General features: G+C 40.1%; 1 protein-coding gene across 1 annotated transcript in view; it reads left to right on the forward strand.

Moving 5' to 3' along the window:
• pgr (progesterone receptor) overlaps nt 1-21937 on the forward strand; it is a 75879-nt gene that overhangs the window by 49261 nt on the left and 4681 nt on the right. The window contains exons 6-8 of the mRNA XM_071357943.1: nt 10455-10599; nt 10744-10874; nt 12772-12929. Of these exons, the coding sequence (XP_071214044.1) occupies nt 10455-10599; nt 10744-10874; nt 12772-12929 (434 nt within the window). The remainder of the gene's footprint in view (nt 1-10454; nt 10600-10743; nt 10875-12771; nt 12930-21937) is intronic.

A 21937-nucleotide genomic window follows, 5' to 3' on the forward strand; every position in this document is an offset into this window, starting at 1 on the left:
ACTACTGGTAACCTCCTAAACACCCTTTATAACTACTGGTAACCTCCTAAACACCCTTTAACACTACTGGTAACCTCCTAAACACCCTGTATCACTACTGGTAACCTCCTAAACACCTTTTATCACTACTGGTAACCTCCTAAACACCCTTTATAACTACTGGTAACCTCCTAAACACCCTTTATAACTTCTGGTAACAGCCTAAACACCCTTTATAACTACTGGTAACCTCCTACACACCCTTTATAACTACTGGTAACCTCTTAAACACCCTTTATGACTACTGGTAACCTCCTAAACACCCTTTATCACTACTGGTAACCTCCTAAACACCCTTTATAACTACTGGTAACCTCCTAAACACCCTTTATCACTACTGGTAACCTCCTAAGCACCCTGTATAACTACTGGTAAGCTCCTAAACACCCTTTATAACTACTGGTAACCTCCTAAACACCCTTTATCACTACTGGTAACCTCCTAAACACCCTTTATAACTACTGGTAACCTCCTAAACACCCTTTAACACTACTGGTAACCTCCTAAACACCCTGTATCACTACTGGTAATCTCCTAAACACCCTTTATCACTACTGGTAACCTCCTAAACACCCTTTATAACTACTGGTAACCTCCTAAAAACCCTGTATAACTACTGGTAACCTCCTAAACACCCTTTATGACTACTGGTACCTCCTAAACACCCTTTATAACTACTGGTAACCTCCTAAACACCCTTTATCACTACTGGTAACCTCCTAAACACCCGTTATAACTACTGGTACCTCCTAAACACCCTTTATAACTACTGGTAACCTCCTAAACATCCTTAATGACTACTGGTAACCTCCTAAACACCCTTTATAACTACTGGTAACCTCCCAAACACCCTTTAGAACTACTGGTAACCTCCTAAACACCCTTTATAACTACTGGTAACCTCCTAAACACCCGTTATCACTACTGGTAACATCCTAAACACCCTTTATCACTACTGGTAAACTCATAGTATCATCCCAGCTTTGGATAATATCAGTCAAAACACTAATTTGTAGGTAGAATCATAGAATGACATAATGAATCCATGCTGTATTTCATGTCATTTAGAATCCATACTGTATGTCATGTCATATAGAATCCATACTGTATATCATGTCATATAGAATCCATACTGTATATCATGTCATTTAGAATCCTTACTGTATGTCATGTCATATAGAATCCATACTGTATGTCATGTCATATAGAATCCATACTGTATGTCATGTCATAAAGAATCCATACTGTATGTCATGTCATATAGAATTCATACTGTATGTCATGTCATATAGAATCCATACTGTATGTCATGTCATATAGAATCCATACTGTATGGCATGTCATATAGAATCCATACTGTATGTCATGTCATATAGAATCCATACTGTATGTCATGTCATATAGAATTCATACTGTATGTCATGTCATATATAATCCATACTGTATGTCATGTCATTTAGAATCCATACTGTATGTCATGTCATATAGAATCCATACTGTATGTCATGTCATATGGAATCCACACTGTATGTCATGTCATATAGAATCCATACTGTATATCATGTCATTTAGAATCCTTACTGTATGTCATGTCATATAGAAACCACACTGTATGTCATGTCATATAGAATCCATACTGTATGTCATGTAATTTAGAATCTACACTGTATGTCATGTCATATAGAATCCATACTGTATGCCATGTCATATAGAATCCATACTGTATGCCATGTCATATAGAATCCATACTGTATGTCATGTCATATAGAATTCATACTGTATGTCATGTCATATAGAATCCATACTGTATGTCATGTCATATAGAATCCATACTGTATGGCATGTCATATAGAATCCATACTGTATGTCATGTCATATAGAATTCATACTGTATGTCAAGTCATATAGAATCCATACTGTATGTCATGTCATATAGAATCCATACTGTATATCATGTCATTTAGAATCTATACTGTATGTCATGTCATATATAATCCATACTGTATATCATGTCATATAGAATCCATATTGTATGTCATGTCATATAGAATCCATACTGTATGTCATGTCATATAGAATCCATACTGTATGTCATGTCATTTAGAATCCATACTTTATATCATGTCATATAGAATCCATACTGTATGTCATGTCATATAGAATCCATACTGTATGTTATGTCATATAGAAACCACACTGTATGTCATGTCATATATAATCCATACTGTATATCATGTCATATAGAATCCATACTGTATGTCATGTCATATAGAATCCATACTGTATGTCATGTCATATAGAATCCATACTGTATATCATGTCATTTAGAATCCATACTTTATATCATGTCATATAGAATCCATACTGTATGTCATGTCATATAGAATCCATACTGTATGTCATGTCATATAGAATCCATACTGTATGTCATGTCATATAGAATCCATACTGTATATCATGTCATTTAGAATCCATACTGTATGTCATGTCATATAGAATCCATACTGTATGTAATGTCATTTAGAATCTATACTGTATGTCATGTAATTTAGAATCCATACTGTATGTCATGTCATTTAGAATCTATACTGTATGTCATGTCATATATAATCCATACTGTATATCATGTCATATAGAATCCATACTGTATGTCATGTCATATAGAATCCATACTGTATGTCATGTCATATATAATCCATACTGTATATCATGCCATTTAGAATCCATACTTTATATCATGTCATATAGAATCCATACTGTATGTCATGTCATATAGAATCCATACTGTATGTCATGTCATATAGAATCCATACTGTATGTCATGTCATATAGAATCCATACTGTATGGCATGTCATATAGAATCCATACTGTATGTCATGTCATATAGAATCCATACTGTATGTCATGTAATTTAGAATCCATACTGTATGTCATGTCATATAGAATCCATACTGTATGTCATGTCATATAGAATCCACACTGTATGTCATGTCATATAGAATCCACACTGTATGTCATGTCATATAGAATCCATACTGTATGTCATGTCATATAGAATCCATACTGTACATCATGTCATATAGAATCCATACTTTATGTCATGTCATTTAGAATCCATACTGTATGTCATGTCATATAGAATCCATACTGTACATCATGTCATATAGAATCCATACTTTATGTCATGTCATTTAGAATCCATACTGTATGTCATGTCATATAGAATCCATACTGTATATCATGTCATTTAGAATCCATACTTTATATCATGTCATATAGAATCCATACTGTATGTCATGTCATATAGAATCCATACTGTATGTCATGTCATATAGAATCCATACTGTATGTCATGTCATTTAGAATCCATACTGTATGTCATGTCATTTAGAATCTATACTGTATGTCATGTCATATATAATCCATACTGTATATCATGTCATATAGAATCCATACTGTATGTCATGTCATATAGAATCCATACTGTATGTCATGTCATATAGAATCCATACTGTATATCATGTAATTTAGAATCCATACTTTATATCATGTCATAGAATCCATACTGTATGTCATGTCATATAGAATCCATACTGTATGTCATGTCATATAGAATCCATACTGTATATCATGTCATATAGAATCCATACTGTATGTCATGTCATATAGAATCCATACTGTATGTCATGTCATATAGAATCCATACTGTATATCATGTCATTTAGAATCCATACTTTATATCATGTCATATAGAATCCATACTGTATGTCATGTCATATAGAATCCATACTGTATGTCATGTCATATAGAATCCATACTGTATGTCATGTCATATAGAATCCATACTGTATGGCATGTCATATAGAATCCATACTGTATGTCATGTCATATAGAATCCATACTGTATGTCATGTCATTTAGAATCCATACTGTATGTCATGTCATATAGAATCCATACTGTATGTCATGTCATATAGAATCCACACTCTATGTCATGTCATATAGAATCCATACTGTATGTCATGTCATATAGAATCCATACTGTACATCATGTCATATAGAATCCATACTTTATGTCATGTCATTTAGAATCCATACTGTATGTCATGTCATATAGAATCCATACTGTACATCATGTCATATAGAATCCATACTTTATGTCATGTCATTTAGAATCCATACTGTATGTCATATAGAATCCATACTGTATGTCATGTCATATGTCATGTCATATAGAATCCATACTTTATGTCATGTCATTGAGAATCCATACTGTATATCATGTCATATAGAATCCATACTGTATGTCATGTCATATAGAATCCATACTGTACATCATGTCATATAGAATCCATACTTTATGTCATGTCATTTAGAATCCATACTGTATGTCATATAGAATCCATACTGTATGTCATGTCATATGTCATGTCATATAGAATCCATACTTTATGTCATGTCATTGAGAATCCATACTGTATATCATGTCATATAGAATCCATACTGTATGTCATGTCATATAGAATCCATACTGTACATCATGTCATATAGAATCCATACTGTATGTCATGTCATATAGAATCCATACTGTATATCATGTCATATAGAATCCATACTGTACATCATGTCATATAGAATCCATACTGTATGTCATGTCATATAGAATCCATACTGTACATCATGTCATATAGAATCCATACTGTACATCATGTCATATAGAATCCATACTGTATATCATGTCATATAGAATCCATACTGTACATCATGTCATATAGAATCCATACTGTACATCATGTCATATAGAATCCATACTGTATGTCATGTCATATAGAATCCATACTGTATGTTATGTCATATAGAATCCATACTGTATATCATGTCATATAGAATCCATACTGTATATCATGTCATATAGAATCCATACTGTACATCATGTCATATAGAATCCATACTGTATATCATGTCATATAGAATCCATACTGTACATCATGTCATATAGAATCCATACTGTACATCATGTCATATAGAATCCATACTGTACGTCATGTCATATAGAATCAGTACTGTATGTTATGTCATATAGAATCCATACTGTATATCATGTCATATAGAATCCATACTGTATATCATGTCATATAGAATCCATACTGTATATCATGTCATATAGAATCCATACTGTATATCATGTCATATAGAATCCATACTGTACATCATGTCATATAGAATCCATACTGTACATCATGTCATATAGAATCCATACTGTACATCATGTCATATAGAATCCATACTGTATGTTATGTCATATAGAATCCATACTGTATATCATGTCATATAGAATCCATACTGTATATCATGTCATATAGAATCCATACTGTATATCATGTCATATAGAATCCATACTGTATGTCATGTCATATAGAATCCATACTGTACATCATGTCATATAGAATCCATACTGTACATCATGTCATATAGAATCCATACTGTATGTCATGTCATATAGAATCCATACTGTATGTTATGTCATATAGAATCCATACTGTATGTCATGTCATATAGAATCCATACTGTATGTCATGTCATATAGAATCCATACTGTATATTATGTCATATAGAATCCATACTGTATGTCATGTCATATAGAATCCATACTGTATGTCATGTCATATAGAATCCATACTGTATGTCATGTCATATAGAATCCATACTGTATGTCATGTCATATAGAATCCATACTGTATGTTATGTCATATAGAATCCATACTGTATGTTATGTCATATAGAATCCATACTGTATGTCATGTCATATAGAATCCATACTGTATGTTATGTCATATAGAATCCATACTGTATGTCATGTCATATAGAATCCATACTGTATGTTATGTCATATAGAATCCATACTGTATGTCATGTCATATAGAATCCATACTGTATGTCATGTCATATGTCATGTCATTTAAATGCCTATGTAAGAAGAACACAAGTAACATGTCAGCAGAAGCACCTTGTTTGTAGCCTGAAATCCAGACCTGTTTTATGCTGACATTCCACTCCTTGTAGTCTGTGGACTCCACTCCTTGTAGTCTGCTGACATTCCACTCCTTGTAGTCTGTGGACTCCACTCCTTGTAGTCTGCTGACATTCCACTCCTTGTAGTCTGTGGACTCCACTCCTTGTAGTCTGTGGACTCCACTCCTTGTAGTCTGCTGACATTCCACTCCTTGTAGTCTGTGGACTCCACTCCTTGTAGTCTGTGGACTCCACTCCTTGTAGTCTGTGGACTCCACTCCTTGTAGTCTGCTGACATTCCACTCCTTGTAGTCTGTGGACTCCACTCCTTGTAGTCTGTGGACTCCACTCCTTGTAGTCTGTGGACTCCACTCCTTGTAGTCTGCTGACATTCCACTCCTTGTAGTCTTTGGACTCCACTCCTTGTAGTCTGTGGACTCCACTCCTTGTAGTCTGTGGACTCCACTCCTTGTAGTCTGCTGACATTCCACTCCTTGTAGTCTGTGGACTCCACTCCTTGTAGTCTGTGGACTCCACTCCTTGTAGTCTGCTGACATTCCACTCCTTGTAGTCTGTGGACTCCACTCCTTGTAGTCTGTGGACTCCACTCCTTGTAGTCTGTTGACTCCACTCCTTGTAGTCTGTTGACTCCACTCCTTGTAGTCTGTTGACTCCACTCCTTGTAGTCTGTGGACTCCACTCCTTGTAGTCTGTTGATTCCACTCCTTGTAGTCTGTGGACTCCACTCCTTGTAGTCTGTGGACTCCACTCCTTGTAGTCTGTTGATTCCACTCCTTGTAGTCTGTTGATTCCACTCCTTGTAGTCTGTGGACTCCACTCCTTGTAGTCTGTGGATTCTATCCTTGTAGTCTGTGGACTCCACTCCTTGTATTTTGTGGACTCCACTCCTTGTAGTCTGTGGACTCCACTCCTTATAGTCTGTGGACTCCACTCCTTGTAGTCTGTGGACTCCACTCCTTGTAGTCTGTGGACTCCACTCCTTATAGTCTGTGGACTCCACTCCTTGTAGTCTGTGGACTCCACTCCTTGGTTCCCATAAAGAGAGGTAATGATTTGACAGGGAGGGAAGGCCAGTTCCCATAAGGAGAGGTAATGATTTGACAGGGAGGGAAGGCCAGTTCCCATAAGGAGAGGTAATGATTTGACAGGGAGGGAAGGCTAGTTCCCATAAGGAGAGGTAATGATTTGACAGGGAGGGAAGGCTAGTTCCCATAAGGAGAGGTAATGATTTGACAGGGAGGGAAGGCTAGTTCCCATAAGGAGAGGTAATGATTTGACAGGGAGGGAAGGCTAGTTCCCATAAGGAGAGGTAATGATTTGACAGGGAGGGAAGGCCAGTTCCCATAAGGAGAGGTAATGATTTGACATTTGTTATTATGAAACACACACCATTAAATACAAGCCAGATCAAAAGCTGCAAAGCAATTATGGTTGACCAGAGATATAGCTACCATTATGGTTGACCAGCAGTTATGTTGCTACCATTATGGTTGACCAGAGATATATCTACCATTATGGTTGACCAGCAGTTATGTTGCTACCATTATGGTTGACCAGTAGTGATATATCTACCATTATGTTGACCTGTAGTGATATATCTACCATTATGGTTGACCAGTAGTGATATATCTACCATTATGGTTGACCAGTAGTGATATATCTACCATTATGTTGACCAGTAGTGATATATCTACCATTACGTTGACCTATAGTGATATATCTACCATTATGGTTGACCAGTAGTGATATATCTACCATTATGGTTGACCAGTAGTGATATATCTACCATTATGGTTGACCAGCAGTGATATATCTACAACAGTGTATGACTGTTACTAGGGTGACTAAGTCACTAGGTTACTACACTCTGATACGCATCGCCTGCTGTACTTCAATGGAGCAGAACAACTTGTTCTTGATAATAACATGATAAGATGATAACGTTGCTATTTACATAATAAACCATTTCAACTCAAATGACAGCAGATACGTATGAATAGAGGAAATGAACCATTTCAACTCAAATGACAGTAGATACGTATGAATAGAGGAAATGAACCATTTCAACTCAAATGACAGCAGATACGTATGAATAGAGGTAAGGAACCATTTCAACTCAAATGACAGTAGATACAGTAAGTATGAATAAAGATATTGAGCCATTTAAACTCAAATGACAGCAGATACGTATGAATGACCGTAGATACTGTATATATGAATAAAGGTAATGAACCATTTCAACTCAAAAGACAGTAAATGAGTCGGATGTGGCAGGACTTGAAAACTATTATGGACTCCAAAGGTAAACCCAGACGCAAGCTGCCCAGTGACGCGAGCCTACCAGACGAGCTAAATGCTAAATGCCTTTTATGCTCGCTTCGAGGCAAGCAACACTGAAGCATGCACGAGAGCACCAGCTGTTCTGGATGACTGTGTGATAACGCTCTCGGTAGCCGATGTGAATAAAACCTTTAAACGGGTCAACATTCAAAATGCCGCTGGGCCAGACGAATTACTCAAAGCATGCGTGGACCAACTGTCAAGTGTCTTGACATTTTCAACCTCTTCCTGACCGAGTCTGTAATGCCTACACCACCAGACCATCCCCCAGTGGCCAAACACGACTCCAACACCATCATTAAGTTTGCAGACAACACAACAGTGGTAGGCCTGATCACCGACAACGATGAGACGGCATATAGGGAGGAGGTCAGAGACCTGGCAGTGTGGTGCCAGGACAACAACCTCTCCCTCAATGTGAATAAGACAAAGGAGCTGATCGTGGACTACAGGAAAAGGCGGGCCGAACAGGCCCCCATTAACATCGACAGGGCTGTAGTGGAGCGGGTCAAGAGTTTCAAGTTCCTTGGTGTCCACATCACCAACAAACTATCATGGTCCAAACATACCAAGACAGTCGTGAAGAGGGCACGACAAAACGTTTTCCTCCTCAGGAGACTGAAAAGATTTGGCATGGATCCCCAGATCCTCAAAAGGTTCTACAGCTGCACCATCGAGAGCAGCCTGACCGGTTGCATCACCGCCTGGTATGGCAGCTGCTCGGCATCTGACTGTTTGTTTCGCTTGAGTTCAATACTACAGAGGGTAGTGCGAATGACCCAGTACATCACTGGAGCCAAACTTCCTGCCATCCAGGACCTATATAATAGGCGGTGTCAGAGGAAAGCCCATAAAATTGTCAGAGACTCCAGTCACCCAAGTTATAGACTGTTTTCTCTGCTTACCCTGCGGGGTAAGTGGTACCGGAGTGCCAAGTCTAGGAACAAAAGGCTCCTCAACAGCTTCTACCTCTTTTGTACACTGCTGCTACTCGTTGTTTTTTACCTATGCATAGTCACTTCCCCCCTACCTACATGTACAAATTACCTCAACTAACCTGTACCTCTGCAGACTGACTCGGTACCGGTAGCCCCTGTATATAGCCTCCACACTGACTCGGTACCGGTAGCCACTGTATATAGCCTCCACACTGACTCGGTACCGGTACCTCCTGTATATAGCCTCCACACTGACTCTGTACCGGTACCCCCAGTATATAGCCTCCACATTGACTCTGTACCGGTAGCCCCTGTATATAGCCTCCACACTGACTCGGTACCGGTACCCCCTGTATATAGCCTCCACACTGACTCTGTACCGGTACCCCCCTGTATATAGCCTCCACATTGACTCTGTACCGGTAGCCCCTGTATATAGCCTCCACATTGACTCGGTACCGGTACCCCCTGTATATAGCCTCCACATTGACTCGGTACCGGTACCCCCTGTATATAGCCCCGGTATTGTTATTCTTATTGTGTTACTTTTTATTATAATTTTTTACTTTCGTCTATTTGGTAAATACTTTCTTAACTTTTCTTGAACTGCACTGTTGGTTAAGGGATTGTAAATAAGCATTTCACTGTAAGGTCTACACTTGTTGTATTCAGCGCATGTGACAAATACAGTTTGATTTGATGAGTATGAATAGAGGTAATGAACCATTTCAACTCAAATGACAGTAGATATGTATGTATAAAGGTTATTCTTCCTACTTTTAACATTCTTCCTACTTTTAACATTGCTGTTTTGGTCATTTAGCAGACCCTTTTAACATTGATGTATTTGGTCATTTAGCAGACCCTTTTAACATTGATGTTTTGGTCATTTAGCAGACCCTTTTAACATGGATGTTTTGGTCATTTAGCAGACCCTTTTAACATGGATGTTTTGGTCATTTAGCAGACCCTCTTATCCGGAGTGACTTACAGTCAAGTGCATTCAAGTAAGGTCGGTCAAAACAAACACATCACGGTCATTGCAAGTAAAAAATAACTTTATTGAAAACATTCCCATATTCTTGTCTCTGGTTTGTCGACAGGGTTCCGTAGCCTCCACATCAACGACCAGATGACCCTCATCCAGTACTCCTGGATGGACCTGATGGTGTTCTCTCTGGGCTGGAGATCTTTCCAGAATGTCACCAGTGAATACTTATACTTTGCTCCTGATCTTATCCTTAGCCAGTAAGTTGTGTTAATGTTCTATATTTAAAATCTGAATTGAATAATTAAACCTTTTTTTCCCCCCCCACTTATCCAACTATTTAGTTAAAACAATAAAATCCCACGATGATACATCTCAATATTAATATTGTAATTGTCTCCCAGGGATCGTATGAGGAGATCTCCCATTTATGATCTGTGTCTGGCCATGCAGTTCATCCCTCAGGAGTTTACCAGCCTTCAAGTCACCAAAGAGGAGTTCCTCTGTATGAAAGCCATCATGATTCTCAACACTGGTAAACACAACACAGTACCACTTCCTCTTTAAAACATTACATTGACTGATGACCCTACGCTATCTTTCCTGGCCCACAGACTTCTGTTAGGATCAAATAAGAACAAACAGAAGACATCTGAAGCAGTTGGTAAAGTCTTGGTTACATTATTATCTCTGTCCTAAATGGTGCACTGTCCCATATAGCCCATATGGCTCTGGTCAGAAGTAACCAACTATATAGGGAACAGGGTTCAATTTGGGACACATATATTGCCACCAGATGTAGAAATATACAGTGTTTCATAATGTGTTGTTGAACTGGGAAAAAAAGTGAACTGGGACAAGGCAGGATTTATGAAGCAGCTGTTATTAAGTAACATTTTTACATTGACCTTTACATGAACAGAGACTGAAGCCATCGAAAACAAGTTCATGGTCAGGTCTCAAGAAATCCAAAGGGACTTTAGTTCTAAAAAGTGAATTCAGATTTTATGAGAGTAGTTGACATATTCACAAAGTTATTAAAGTAAAATCAAGATTAAGATAAATATGAAGTTAAACTCAGGGTACACAGACAGTGATGTAAGCCCTAAAAAAACAAACATATTGTCACTATTTATGGCACTGGCTCTCTCACTTTTCCCCTGGTATTTCAGGAGAACACATAGTAGGTCTTTGTGGCTGCATATTTACACTGGATATTTACACTGGATATTTACACTGGATATTTACACTGTATATTTACACGGGATATTTCACACTGTATATTTCACACTGTATATTTACTATGGATATTTACACTGGATATTTACACTGGATATTTCACACTGCATATGTACACTGCATATTTACACTGTATATTTCACACTGTATATTTCACACTGTATATTTACACTGCATATTTACACTTGATATTTAACACTGTATATTTCACACTGCATATTTACATGGGATTTTTCACTGCATATTTACACGGGGTATTTCACACTGTATATTTAAACTGGATAATTACACTGCATATTTACACTGGATATTGTACACTGGATATTGTACACTGCATAATTACACTGCATATTTACACTGTATATTTACACTGCATAATTACACTGCGTATTTACACTGGATATTTCACACTGCATATTTGCTCACTCATGTGGAAAATAAAATGACCTCAAGGAAAATTATGTAATTCTTAGTCTAATGGTCCATTTATATTGAAATGATGCGAGACGATTAAATGCCCAGTGCAGTCAAAAATGTGATTTTTGTGTGTTTCATGTATAGTTTTACACTCTGATGTTGGAATAATACTGACATTGTGAACATGATGATAATGCCCTTGTAGGAGCTGTTTGAAAAGACTGCCTGACATTTTGGCCTATTTTCATGGGATGAATTAGTGGCCTTCCGTGGTGACATCACCATGTGGTAAATTAGTTAAATGAATTACACCAATAAGAAAGAGAGTTCCAAACCTCTCTGCCAATAACAGCTACAGTAGTTTTCCACTCCCCACTCAGACAGTCCCAGCTAAATTCTTGCTTGAGAAAATTGCGCTTTGCTAAGACTGTATTTTTGTTTCTTTTTGCCCATTTTAAAATTGAAAACAAATCACGGTAAGGAACTTATTTGTTACCCAGAAATGACTTGATGTTCAGATTAAAATCAGCTGCATTGGACCTTTATGTACAGTAACATCTCTGTGAATTAGAGTTCAGGGCAGTCTGACTGTCCATGTCTAAAATATAGGCTTCATCCCAAATGGCACCCTATTCCCTATATAGTGGACTACTTTGGACCGGATGCCTATGGACCCTGATTAAAAGTAGTGCTCTATACAGGGAATAGGGTGCCATTTGGTTGAAGCCATATTGTTTCCGGGTTGATGACCCATTGTCCCTTGTCTCTCTCCGTAGTTCCATTGGAGGGTTTAAAGAGCCAGGCCCAGTTTGAGGAGATGAGACAGAACTACATTCGGGAGCTGACCAAGGCTATCCATCTGAAGGAGAGAGGCATGGTGGCCTCCTCTCAACGTTTCTATCATCTCACCAAGCTCATGGATGCCATGCATGAGGTACTGGACAGGACAGGAAGTCACTGCTCTTTTCATAGGCCCTGTTTATACCTGCTTCTAACATGCGTCCATTGTCCTGATCTTGTCCACATTGTGATCTGATTTTGATTACATCTTCCTGACCGTCTCCGGAGGTAGTCGAAGATGCACCTTGTACAGATATCCTTAAAGTGTAAACAAATCCGGTCAACGAAAGCGTATACATTTTGCCAACATCACGGGCCCTGTACATTTATATCAAGGTATAATGTAGTATAAAGAACCAATATGATATAGGCTTCAATATGAAGGTCTCTTTAGGTTACTTTTAGCTGTTTTTCCTTTATAAAGCCTGTCTGCTTTACATGGCTCTCCTTAGTTCTCCTTAGTCCTTAGACGGCTTTATAAAGCCTGTCTGCTTTACATGGCTCTCCTTAGTTCTCCTTAGTCCTTAGACGGCTTTATAAAGCCTGTCTGCTTTACATGGCTCTCCTTAGTTCTCCTTAGTCCTTAGACGGCTTTATAAAGCCTGTCTGCTTTACATGGCTCTCCTTAGTTCTCCTTAGTCCTTAGACGGCTTTATAAAGCCTGTCTGCTTTACATGGCTCTCCTTAGTTCTCCTTAGTCCTTAGACGGCTTTATAAAGCCTGTCTGCTTTACATGGCTCTCCTTAGTTCTCCTTAGTCCTTAGACGGCTTTATAAAGCCTGTCTGCTTTACATGGCTCTCCTTAGTTCTCCTTAGTCCTTAGACGGCTTTATAAAGCCTGTCTGCTTTACATGGCTCTCCTTAGTTCTCCTTAGTCCTTAGACGGCTTTATAAAGCCTGTCTGCTTTACATGGCTCTCCTTAGTTCTCCTTAGTCCTTAGACGGCTTTATAAAGCCTGTCTGCTTTACATGGCTCTCCTTAGTTCTCCTTAGTCCTTAGACGGCTTTATAAAGCCTGTCTGCTTTACATGGCTCTCCTTAGTTCTCCTTAGTCCTTAGACGGCTTTATAAAGCCTGTCTGCTTTACATGGCTCTCCTTAGTTCTCCTTAGTCCTTAGACGGCTTTATAAAGCCTGTCTGCTTTAAATGGCTCTCCTTAGTTCTCCTTAGTCCTTAGACGGCTTTATAAAGCCTGTCTGCTTTACATGGCTCTCCTTAGTTCTCCTTAGTCCTTAGACGGCTTTATAAAGCCTGTCTGCTTTACATGGCTCTCCTTAGTTCTCCTTAGTCCTTAGACGGCTTTATAAAGCCTGTCTGCTTTACATGGCTCTCCTTAGTTCTCCTTAGTCCTTAGACGGCTTTATAAAGCCTGTCTGCTTTACATGGCTCTCCTTAGTTCTCCTTAGTCCTTAGACGGCTTTATAAAGCCTGTCTGCTTTACATGGCTCTCCTTAGTTCTCCTTAGTCCTTAGACGGCTTTATAAAGGAAAAGGCTTTACATGGCTCTCCTTAGTTCTCCTTAGTCCTTAGACGGCTTTATAAAGCCTGTCTGCTTTACATGGCTCTCCTTAGTTCTCCTTAGTCCTCAGACGGCTTTATAAAGGAAAAGGCTTTACATGGCTCTCCTTAGTTCTCCTTAGTCCTTAGACGGCTTTATAAAGCCTGTCTGCTTTACATGGCTCTCCTTAGTTCTCCTTAGTCGGCTTTATAAAGCCTGTCTGCTTTACATGGCTCTCCTTAGTTCTCCTTAGTCCTTAGACGGCTTTATAAAGCCTGTCTGCTTTACATGGCTCTCCTTAGTTCTCCTTAGTCCTTAGACGGCTTTATAAAGCCTGTCTGCTTTACATGGCTCTCCTTAGTTCTCCTTAGTCCTTAGACGGCTTTATAAAGCCTGTCTGCTTTACATGGCTCTCCTTAGTTCTCCTTAGTCCTTAGACGGCTTTATAAAGCCTGTCTGCTTTACATGGCTCTCCTTAGTTCTCCTTAGTCCTTAGACGGCTTTATAAAGCCTGTCTGCTTTACATGGCTCTCCTTAGTTCTCCTTAGTCCTTAGACGGCTTTATAAAGCCTGTCTGCTTTACATGGCTCTCCTTAGTTCTCCTTAGTCCTTAGACGGCTTTATAAAGCCTGTCTGCTTTACATGGCTCTCCTTAGTTCTCCTTAGTCCTTAGACGGCTTTATAAAGCCTGTCTGCTTTACATGGCTCTCCTTAGTTCTCCTTAGTCCTTAGACGGCTTTATAAAGCCTGTCTGCTTTACATGGCTCTCCTTAGTTCTCCTTAGTCCTTAGACGGCTTTATAAAGCCTGTCTGCTTTACATGGCTCTCCTTAGTTCTCCTTAGTCCTTAGACGGCTTTATAAAGCCTGTCTGCTTTACATGGCTCTCCTTAGTTCTCCTTAGTCCTTAGACGGCTTTATAAAGCCTGTCTGCTTTACATGGCTCTCCTTAGTTCTCCTTAGTCCTTAGACGGCTTTATAAAGCCTGTCTGCTTTACATGGCTCTCCTTAGTTCTCCTTAGTCCTTAGACGGCTTTATAAAGCCTGTCTGCTTTACATGGCTCTCCTTAGTTCTCCTTAGTCCTTAGACGGCTTTATAAAGCCTGTCTGCTTTACATGGCTCTCCTTAGTTCTCCTTAGTCCTTAGACGGCTTTATAAAGCCTGTCTGCTTTACATGGCTCTCCTTAGTTCTCCTTAGTCCTTAGACGGCTTTATAAAGCCTGTCTGCTTTACATGGCTCTCCTTAGTTCTCCTTAGTCCTTAGACGGCTTTATAAAGCCTGTCTGCTTTACATGGCTCTCCTTAGTTCTCCTTAGTCCTTAGACGGCTTTATAAAGGAAAAGGCTTTACATGGCTCTCCTTAGTTCTCCTTAGTCCTTAGACGGCTTTATAAAGCCTGTCTGCTTTACATGGCTCTCCTTAGTTCTCCTTAGTCCTCAGACGGCTTTATAAAGGAAAAGGCTTTACATGGCTCTCCTTAGTTCTCCTTAGTCCTTAGACGGCTTTATAAAGCCTGTCTGCTTTACATGGCTCTCCTTAGTTCTCCTTAGTCCTTAGACGGCTTTATAAAGCCTGTCTGCTTTACATGGCTCTCCTTAGTTCTCCTTAGTCCTTAGACGGCTTTATAAAGCCTGTCTGCTTTACATGGCTCTCCTTAGTTCTCCTTAGTCCTTAGACGGCTTTATAAAGCCTGTCTGCTTTACATGGCTCTCCTTAGTTCTCCTTAGTCCTTAGACGGCTTTATAAAGCCTGTCTGCTTTACATGGCTCTCCTTAGTTCTCCTTAGTCCTTAGACGGCTTTATAAAGCCTGTCTGCTTTACATGGCTCTCCTTAGTTCTCCTTAGTCCTTAGACGGCTTTATAAAGCCTGTCTGCTTTACATGGCTCTCCTTAGTTCTCCTTAGTCCTTAGACGGCTTTATAAAGCCTGTCTGCTTTACATGGCTCTCCTTAGTTCTCCTTAGTCCTTAGACGGCTTTATAAAGGAAAAGGCTTTACATGGCTCTCCTTAGTTCTCCTTAGTCCTTAGACGGCTTTATAAAGCCTGTCTGCTTTACATGGCTCTCCTTAGTTCTCCTTAGTCCTCAGACGGCTTTATAAAGGAAAAGGCTTTACATGGCTTTCCTTAGTTCTCCTTAGTCCTTAGACGGCTTTATAAAGCCTGTCTGCTTTACATGGCTCTCCTTAGTTCTCCTTAGTCCTTAGACGGCTTTATAAAGCCTGTCTGCTTTACATGGCTCTCCTTAGTTCTCCTTAGTCCTTAGACGGCTTTATAAAGGAAAAGGCTTTACATGGCTCTCCTTAGTTCTCCTTAGTCCTTAGACGGCTTTATAAAGCCTGTCTGCTTTACATGGCTCTCCTTAGTTCTCCTTAGTCCTCAGACGGCTTTATAAAGGAAAAGGCTTTACATGGCTCTCCTTAGTTCTCCTTAGTCCTTAGACGGCTTTATAAAGCCTGTCTGCTTTACATGGCTCTCCTTAGTTCTCCTTAGTCCTTAGACGGCTTTATAAAGCCTGTCTGCTTTACATGGCTCTCCTTAGTTCTCCTTAGTCCTTAGACGGCTTTATAAAGCCTGTCTGCTTTACATGGCTCTCCTTAGTTCTCCTTAGTCCTTAGACGGCTTTATAAAGCCTGTCTGCTTTACATGGCTCTCCTTAGTTCTCCTTAGTCCTTAGACGGCTTTATAAAGGAAAAGGCTTTACATGGCTCTCCTTAGTTCTCCTTAGTCCTCAGACGGCTTTATAAAGGAAAAGGCTTTACATGGCTCTCCTTAGTTCTCCTTAGTCGGCTTTATAAAGCCTGTCTGCTTTACATGGCTCTCCTTAGTTCTCCTTAGTCCTTAGACGGCTTTATAAAGCCTGTCTGCTTTACATGGCTCTCCTTAGTTCTCCTTAGTCCTTAGACGGCTTTATAAAGGAAAAGGCTTTACATGGCTCTCCTTAGTTCTCCTTAGTCCTTAGACGGCTTTATAAAGCCTGTCTGCTTTACATGGCTCTCCTTAGTTCTCCTTAGTCCTCAGACGGCTTTATAAAGGAAAAGGCTTTACATGGCTCTCCTTAGTTCTCCTTAGTCCTTAGACGGCTTTATAAAGCCTGTCTGCTTTACATGGCTCTCCTTAGTTCTCCTTAGTCCTTAGACGGCTTTATAAAGCCTGTCTGCTTTACATGGCTCTCCTTAGTCCTTAGACGGCTTTATAAAGCCTGTCTGCTTTACATGGCTCTCCTTAGTTCTCCTTAGTCCTTAGACGGCTTTATAAAGCCTGTCTGCTTTACATGGCTCTCCTTAGTTCTCCTTAGTCCTTAGACGGCTTTATAAAGCCTGTCTGCTTTACATGGCTCTCCTTAGTTCTCCTTAGTCCTTAGACGGCTTTATAAAGCCTGTCTGCTTTACATGGCTCTCCTTAGTTCTCCTTAGTCCTTAGACGGCTTTATAAAGCCTGTCTGCTTTACATGGCTCTCCTTAGTTCTCCTTAGTCCTTAGACGGCTTTATAAAGCCTGTCTGCTTTACATGGCTCTCCTTAGTTCTCCTTAGTCCTTAGACGGCTTTATAAAGCCTGTCTGCTTTACATGGCTCTCCTTAGTTCTCCTTAGTCCTTAGACGGCTTTATAAAGCCTGTCTGCTTTACATGGCTCTCCTTAGTTCTCCTTAGTCCTTAGACGGCTTTATAAAGCCTGTCTGCTTTACATGGCTCTCCTTAGTTCTCCTTAGTCCTTAGACGGCTTTATAAAGCCTGTCTGCTTTACATGGCTCTCCTTAGTTCTCCTTAGTCCTTAGACGGCTTTATAAAGGAAAAGGCTTTACATGGCTCTCCTTAGTTCTCCTTAGTCCTTAGACGGCTTTATAAAGCCTGTCTGCTTTACATGGCTCTCCTTAGTTCTCCTTAGTCCTCAGACGGCTTTATAAAGGAAAAGGCTTTACATGGCTTTCCTTAGTTCTCCTTAGTCCTTAGACGGCTTTATAAAGCCTGTCTGCTTTACATGGCTCTCCTTAGTTCTCCTTAGTCCTTAGACGGCTTTATAAAGCCTGTCTGCTTTACATGGCTCTCCTTAGTTCTCCTTAGTCCTTAGACGGCTTTATAAAGGAAAAGGCTTTACATGGCTCTCCTTAGTTCTCCTTAGTCCTTAGACGGCTTTATAAAGCCTGTCTGCTTTACATGGCTCTCCTTAGTTCTCCTTAGTCCTCAGACGGCTTTATAAAGGAAAAGGCTTTACATGGCTCTCCTTAGTTCTCCTTAGTCCTTAGACGGCTTTATAAAGCCTGTCTGCTTTACATGGCTCTCCTTAGTTCTCCTTAGTCCTTAGACGGCTTTATAAAGCCTGTCTGCTTTACATGGCTCTCCTTAGTTCTCCTTAGTCCTTAGACGGCTTTATAAAGCCTGTCTGCTTTACATGGCTCTCCTTAGTTCTCCTTAGTCCTTAGACGGCTTTATAAAGCCTGTCTGCTTTACATGGCTCTCCTTAGTTCTCCTTAGTCCTTAGACGGCTTTATAAAGGAAAAGGCTTTACATGGCTCTCCTTAGTTCTCCTTAGTCCTCAGACGGCTTTATAAAGGAAAAGGCTTTACATGGCTCTCCTTAGTTCTCCTTAGTCGGCTTTATAAAGCCTGTCTGCTTTACATGGCTCTCCTTAGTTCTCCTTAGTCCTTAGACGGCTTTATAAAGCCTGTCTGCTTTACATGGCTCTCCTTAGTTCTCCTTAGTCCTTAGACGGCTTTATAAAGGAAAAGGCTTTACATGGCTCTCCTTAGTTCTCCTTAGTCCTTAGACGGCTTTATAAAGCCTGTCTGCTTTACATGGCTCTCCTTAGTTCTCCTTAGTCCTCAGACGGCTTTATAAAGGAAAAGGCTTTACATGGCTCTCCTTAGTTCTCCTTAGTCCTTAGACGGCTTTATAAAGCCTGTCTGCTTTACATGGCTCTCCTTAGTTCTCCTTAGTCCTTAGACGGCTTTATAAAGCCTGTCTGCTTTACATGGCTCTCCTTAGTTCTCCTTAGTCCTTAGACGGCTTTATAAAGCCTGTCTGCTTTACATGGCTCTCCTTAGTTCTCCTTAGTCCTTAGACGGCTTTATAAAGCCTGTCTGCTTTACATGGCTCTCCTTAGTTCTCCTTAGTCCTTAGACGGCTTTATAAAGCCTGTCTGCTTTACATGGCTCTCCTTAGTTCTCCTTAGTCCTTAGACGGCTTTATAAAGCCTGTCTGCTTTACATGGCTCTCCTTAGTTCTCCTTAGTCCTTAGACGGCTTTATAAAGCCTGTCTGCTTTACATGGCTCTCCTTAGTTCTCCTTAGTCCTTAGACGGCTTTATAAAGCCTGTCTGCTTTACATGGCTCTCCTTAGTTCTCCTTAGTCCTTAGACGGCTTTATAAAGCCTGTCTGCTTTACATGGCTCTCCTTAGTTCTCCTTAGTCCTTAGACGGCTTTATAAAGCCTGTCTGCTTTACATGGCTCTCCTTAGTTCTCCTTAGTCCTTAGACGGCTTTATAAAGCCTGTCTGCTTTACATGGCTCTCCTTAGTTCTCCTTAGTCCTTAGACGGCTTTATAAAGCCTGTCTGCTTTACATGGCTCTCCTTAGTTCTCCTTAGTCCTTAGACGGCTTTATAAAGCCTGTCTGCTTTACATGGCTCTCCTTAGTTCTCCTTAGACGGCTTTATAAAGCCTGTCTGCTTTACATGGCTCTCCTTAGTTCTCCTTAGTCCTTAGACGGCTTTATAAAGCCTGTCTGCTTTACATGGCTCTCCTTAGTTCTCCTTAGTCCTTAGACGGCTTTATAAAGCCTGTCTGCTTTACATGGCTCTCCTTAGTTCTCCTTAGTCCTTAGACGGCTTTATAAAGCCTGTCTGCTTTACATGGCTCTCCTTAGTTCTCCTTAGTCCTTAGACGGCTTTATAAAGCCTGTCTGCTTTACATGGCTCTCCTTAGTTCTCCTTAGTCCTTAGACGGCTTTATAAAGCCTGTCTGCTTTACATGGCTCTCCTTAGTTCTCCTTAGTCCTTAGACGGCTTTATAAAGCCTGTCTGCTTTACATGGCTCTCCTTAGTTCTCCTTAGTCCTTAGACGGCTTTATAAAGCCTGTCTGCTTTACATGGCTCTCCTTAGTTCTCCTTAGTCCTTAGACGGCTTTATAAAGCCTGTCTGCTTTACATGGCTCTCCTTAGTTCTCCTTAGTCCTTAGACGGCTTTATAAAGCCTGTCTGCTTTACATGGCTCTCCTTAGTTCTCCTTAGTCCTTAGACGGCTTTATAAAGCCTGTCTGCTTTACATGGCTCTCCTTAGTTCTCCTTAGTCCTTAGACGGCTTTATAAAGCCTGTCTGCTTTACATGGCTCTCCTTAGTTCTCCTTAGTCCTTAGACGGCTTTATAAAGCCTGTCTGCTTTACATGGCTCTCCTTAGTTCTCCTTAGTCCTTAGACGGCTTTATAAAGCCTGTCTGCTTTACATGGCTCTCCTTAGTTCTCCTTAGTCCTTAGACGGCTTTATAAAGCCTGTCTGCTTTACATGGCTCTCCTTAGTTCTCCTTAGTCCTTAGACGGCTTTATAAAGCCTGTCTGCTTTACATGGCTCTCCTTAGTTCTCCTTAGTCCTTAGACGGCTTTATAAAGCCTGTCTGCTTTACATGGCTCTCCTTAGTTCTCCTTAGTCCTTAGACGGCTTTATAAAGCCTGTCTGCTTTACATGGCTCTCCTTAGTTCTCCTTAGTCCTTAGACGGCTTTATAAAGCCTGTCTGCTTTACATGGCTCTCCTTAGTTCTCCTTAGTCGGCTTTATAAAGCCTGTCTGCTTTACATGGCTCTCCTTAGTTCTCCTTAGTCCTTAGACGGCTTTATAAAGCCTGTCTGCTTTACATGGCTCTCCTTAGTTCTCCTTAGTCCTTAGATGGCTTTATAAAGGAAAAGGCTTTACATGGCTCTCCTTAGTTCTCCTTAGTCCTTAGACGGCTTTATAAAGGAAAAGGCTTTACATGGCTCTCCTTAGTTCTCCTTAGTCCTTAGACGGCTTTATAAAGCCTGTCTGCTTTACATGGCTCTCCTTAGTTCTCCTTAGTCCTTAGACGGCTTTATAAAGCCTGTCTGCTTTACATGGCTCTCCTTAGTTCTCCTTAGTCCTTAGACGGCTTTATAAAGCCTGTCTGCTTTACATGGCTCTCCTTAGTTCTCCTTAGTCCTTAGACGGCTTTATAAAGCCTGTCTGCTTTACATGGCTCTCCTTAGTTCTCCTTAGTCCTTAGACGGCTTTATAAAGGAAAAGGCTTTACATGGCTCTCCTTAGTTCTCCTTAGTCCTTAGACGGCTTTATAAAGCCTGTCTGCTTTACATGGCTCTCCTTAGTTCTCCTTAGTCCTTAGACGGCTTTATAAAGGAAAAGGCTTTACATGGCTCTCCTTAGTTCTCCTTAGTCCTTAGACGGCTTTATAAAGGAAAAGGCTTTACATGGCTCTCCTTAGTTCTCCTTAGTCCTTAGACGGCTTTATAAAGGAAAAGGCTTTACATGGCTCTCCTTAGTTCTCCTTAGTCCTTAGACGGCTTTATAAAGGAAAAGGCTTTACATGGCTCTCCTTAGTTCTCCTTAGTCCTTAGACGGCTTTATAAAGGAAAAGGCTTTTATCCAT

This window comes from Salvelinus alpinus, chromosome 21 (genome assembly GCF_045679555.1).
Source record: "Salvelinus alpinus chromosome 21, SLU_Salpinus.1, whole genome shotgun sequence".
NCBI classification, from domain to species: domain Eukaryota; kingdom Metazoa; phylum Chordata; class Actinopteri; order Salmoniformes; family Salmonidae; genus Salvelinus; species Salvelinus alpinus.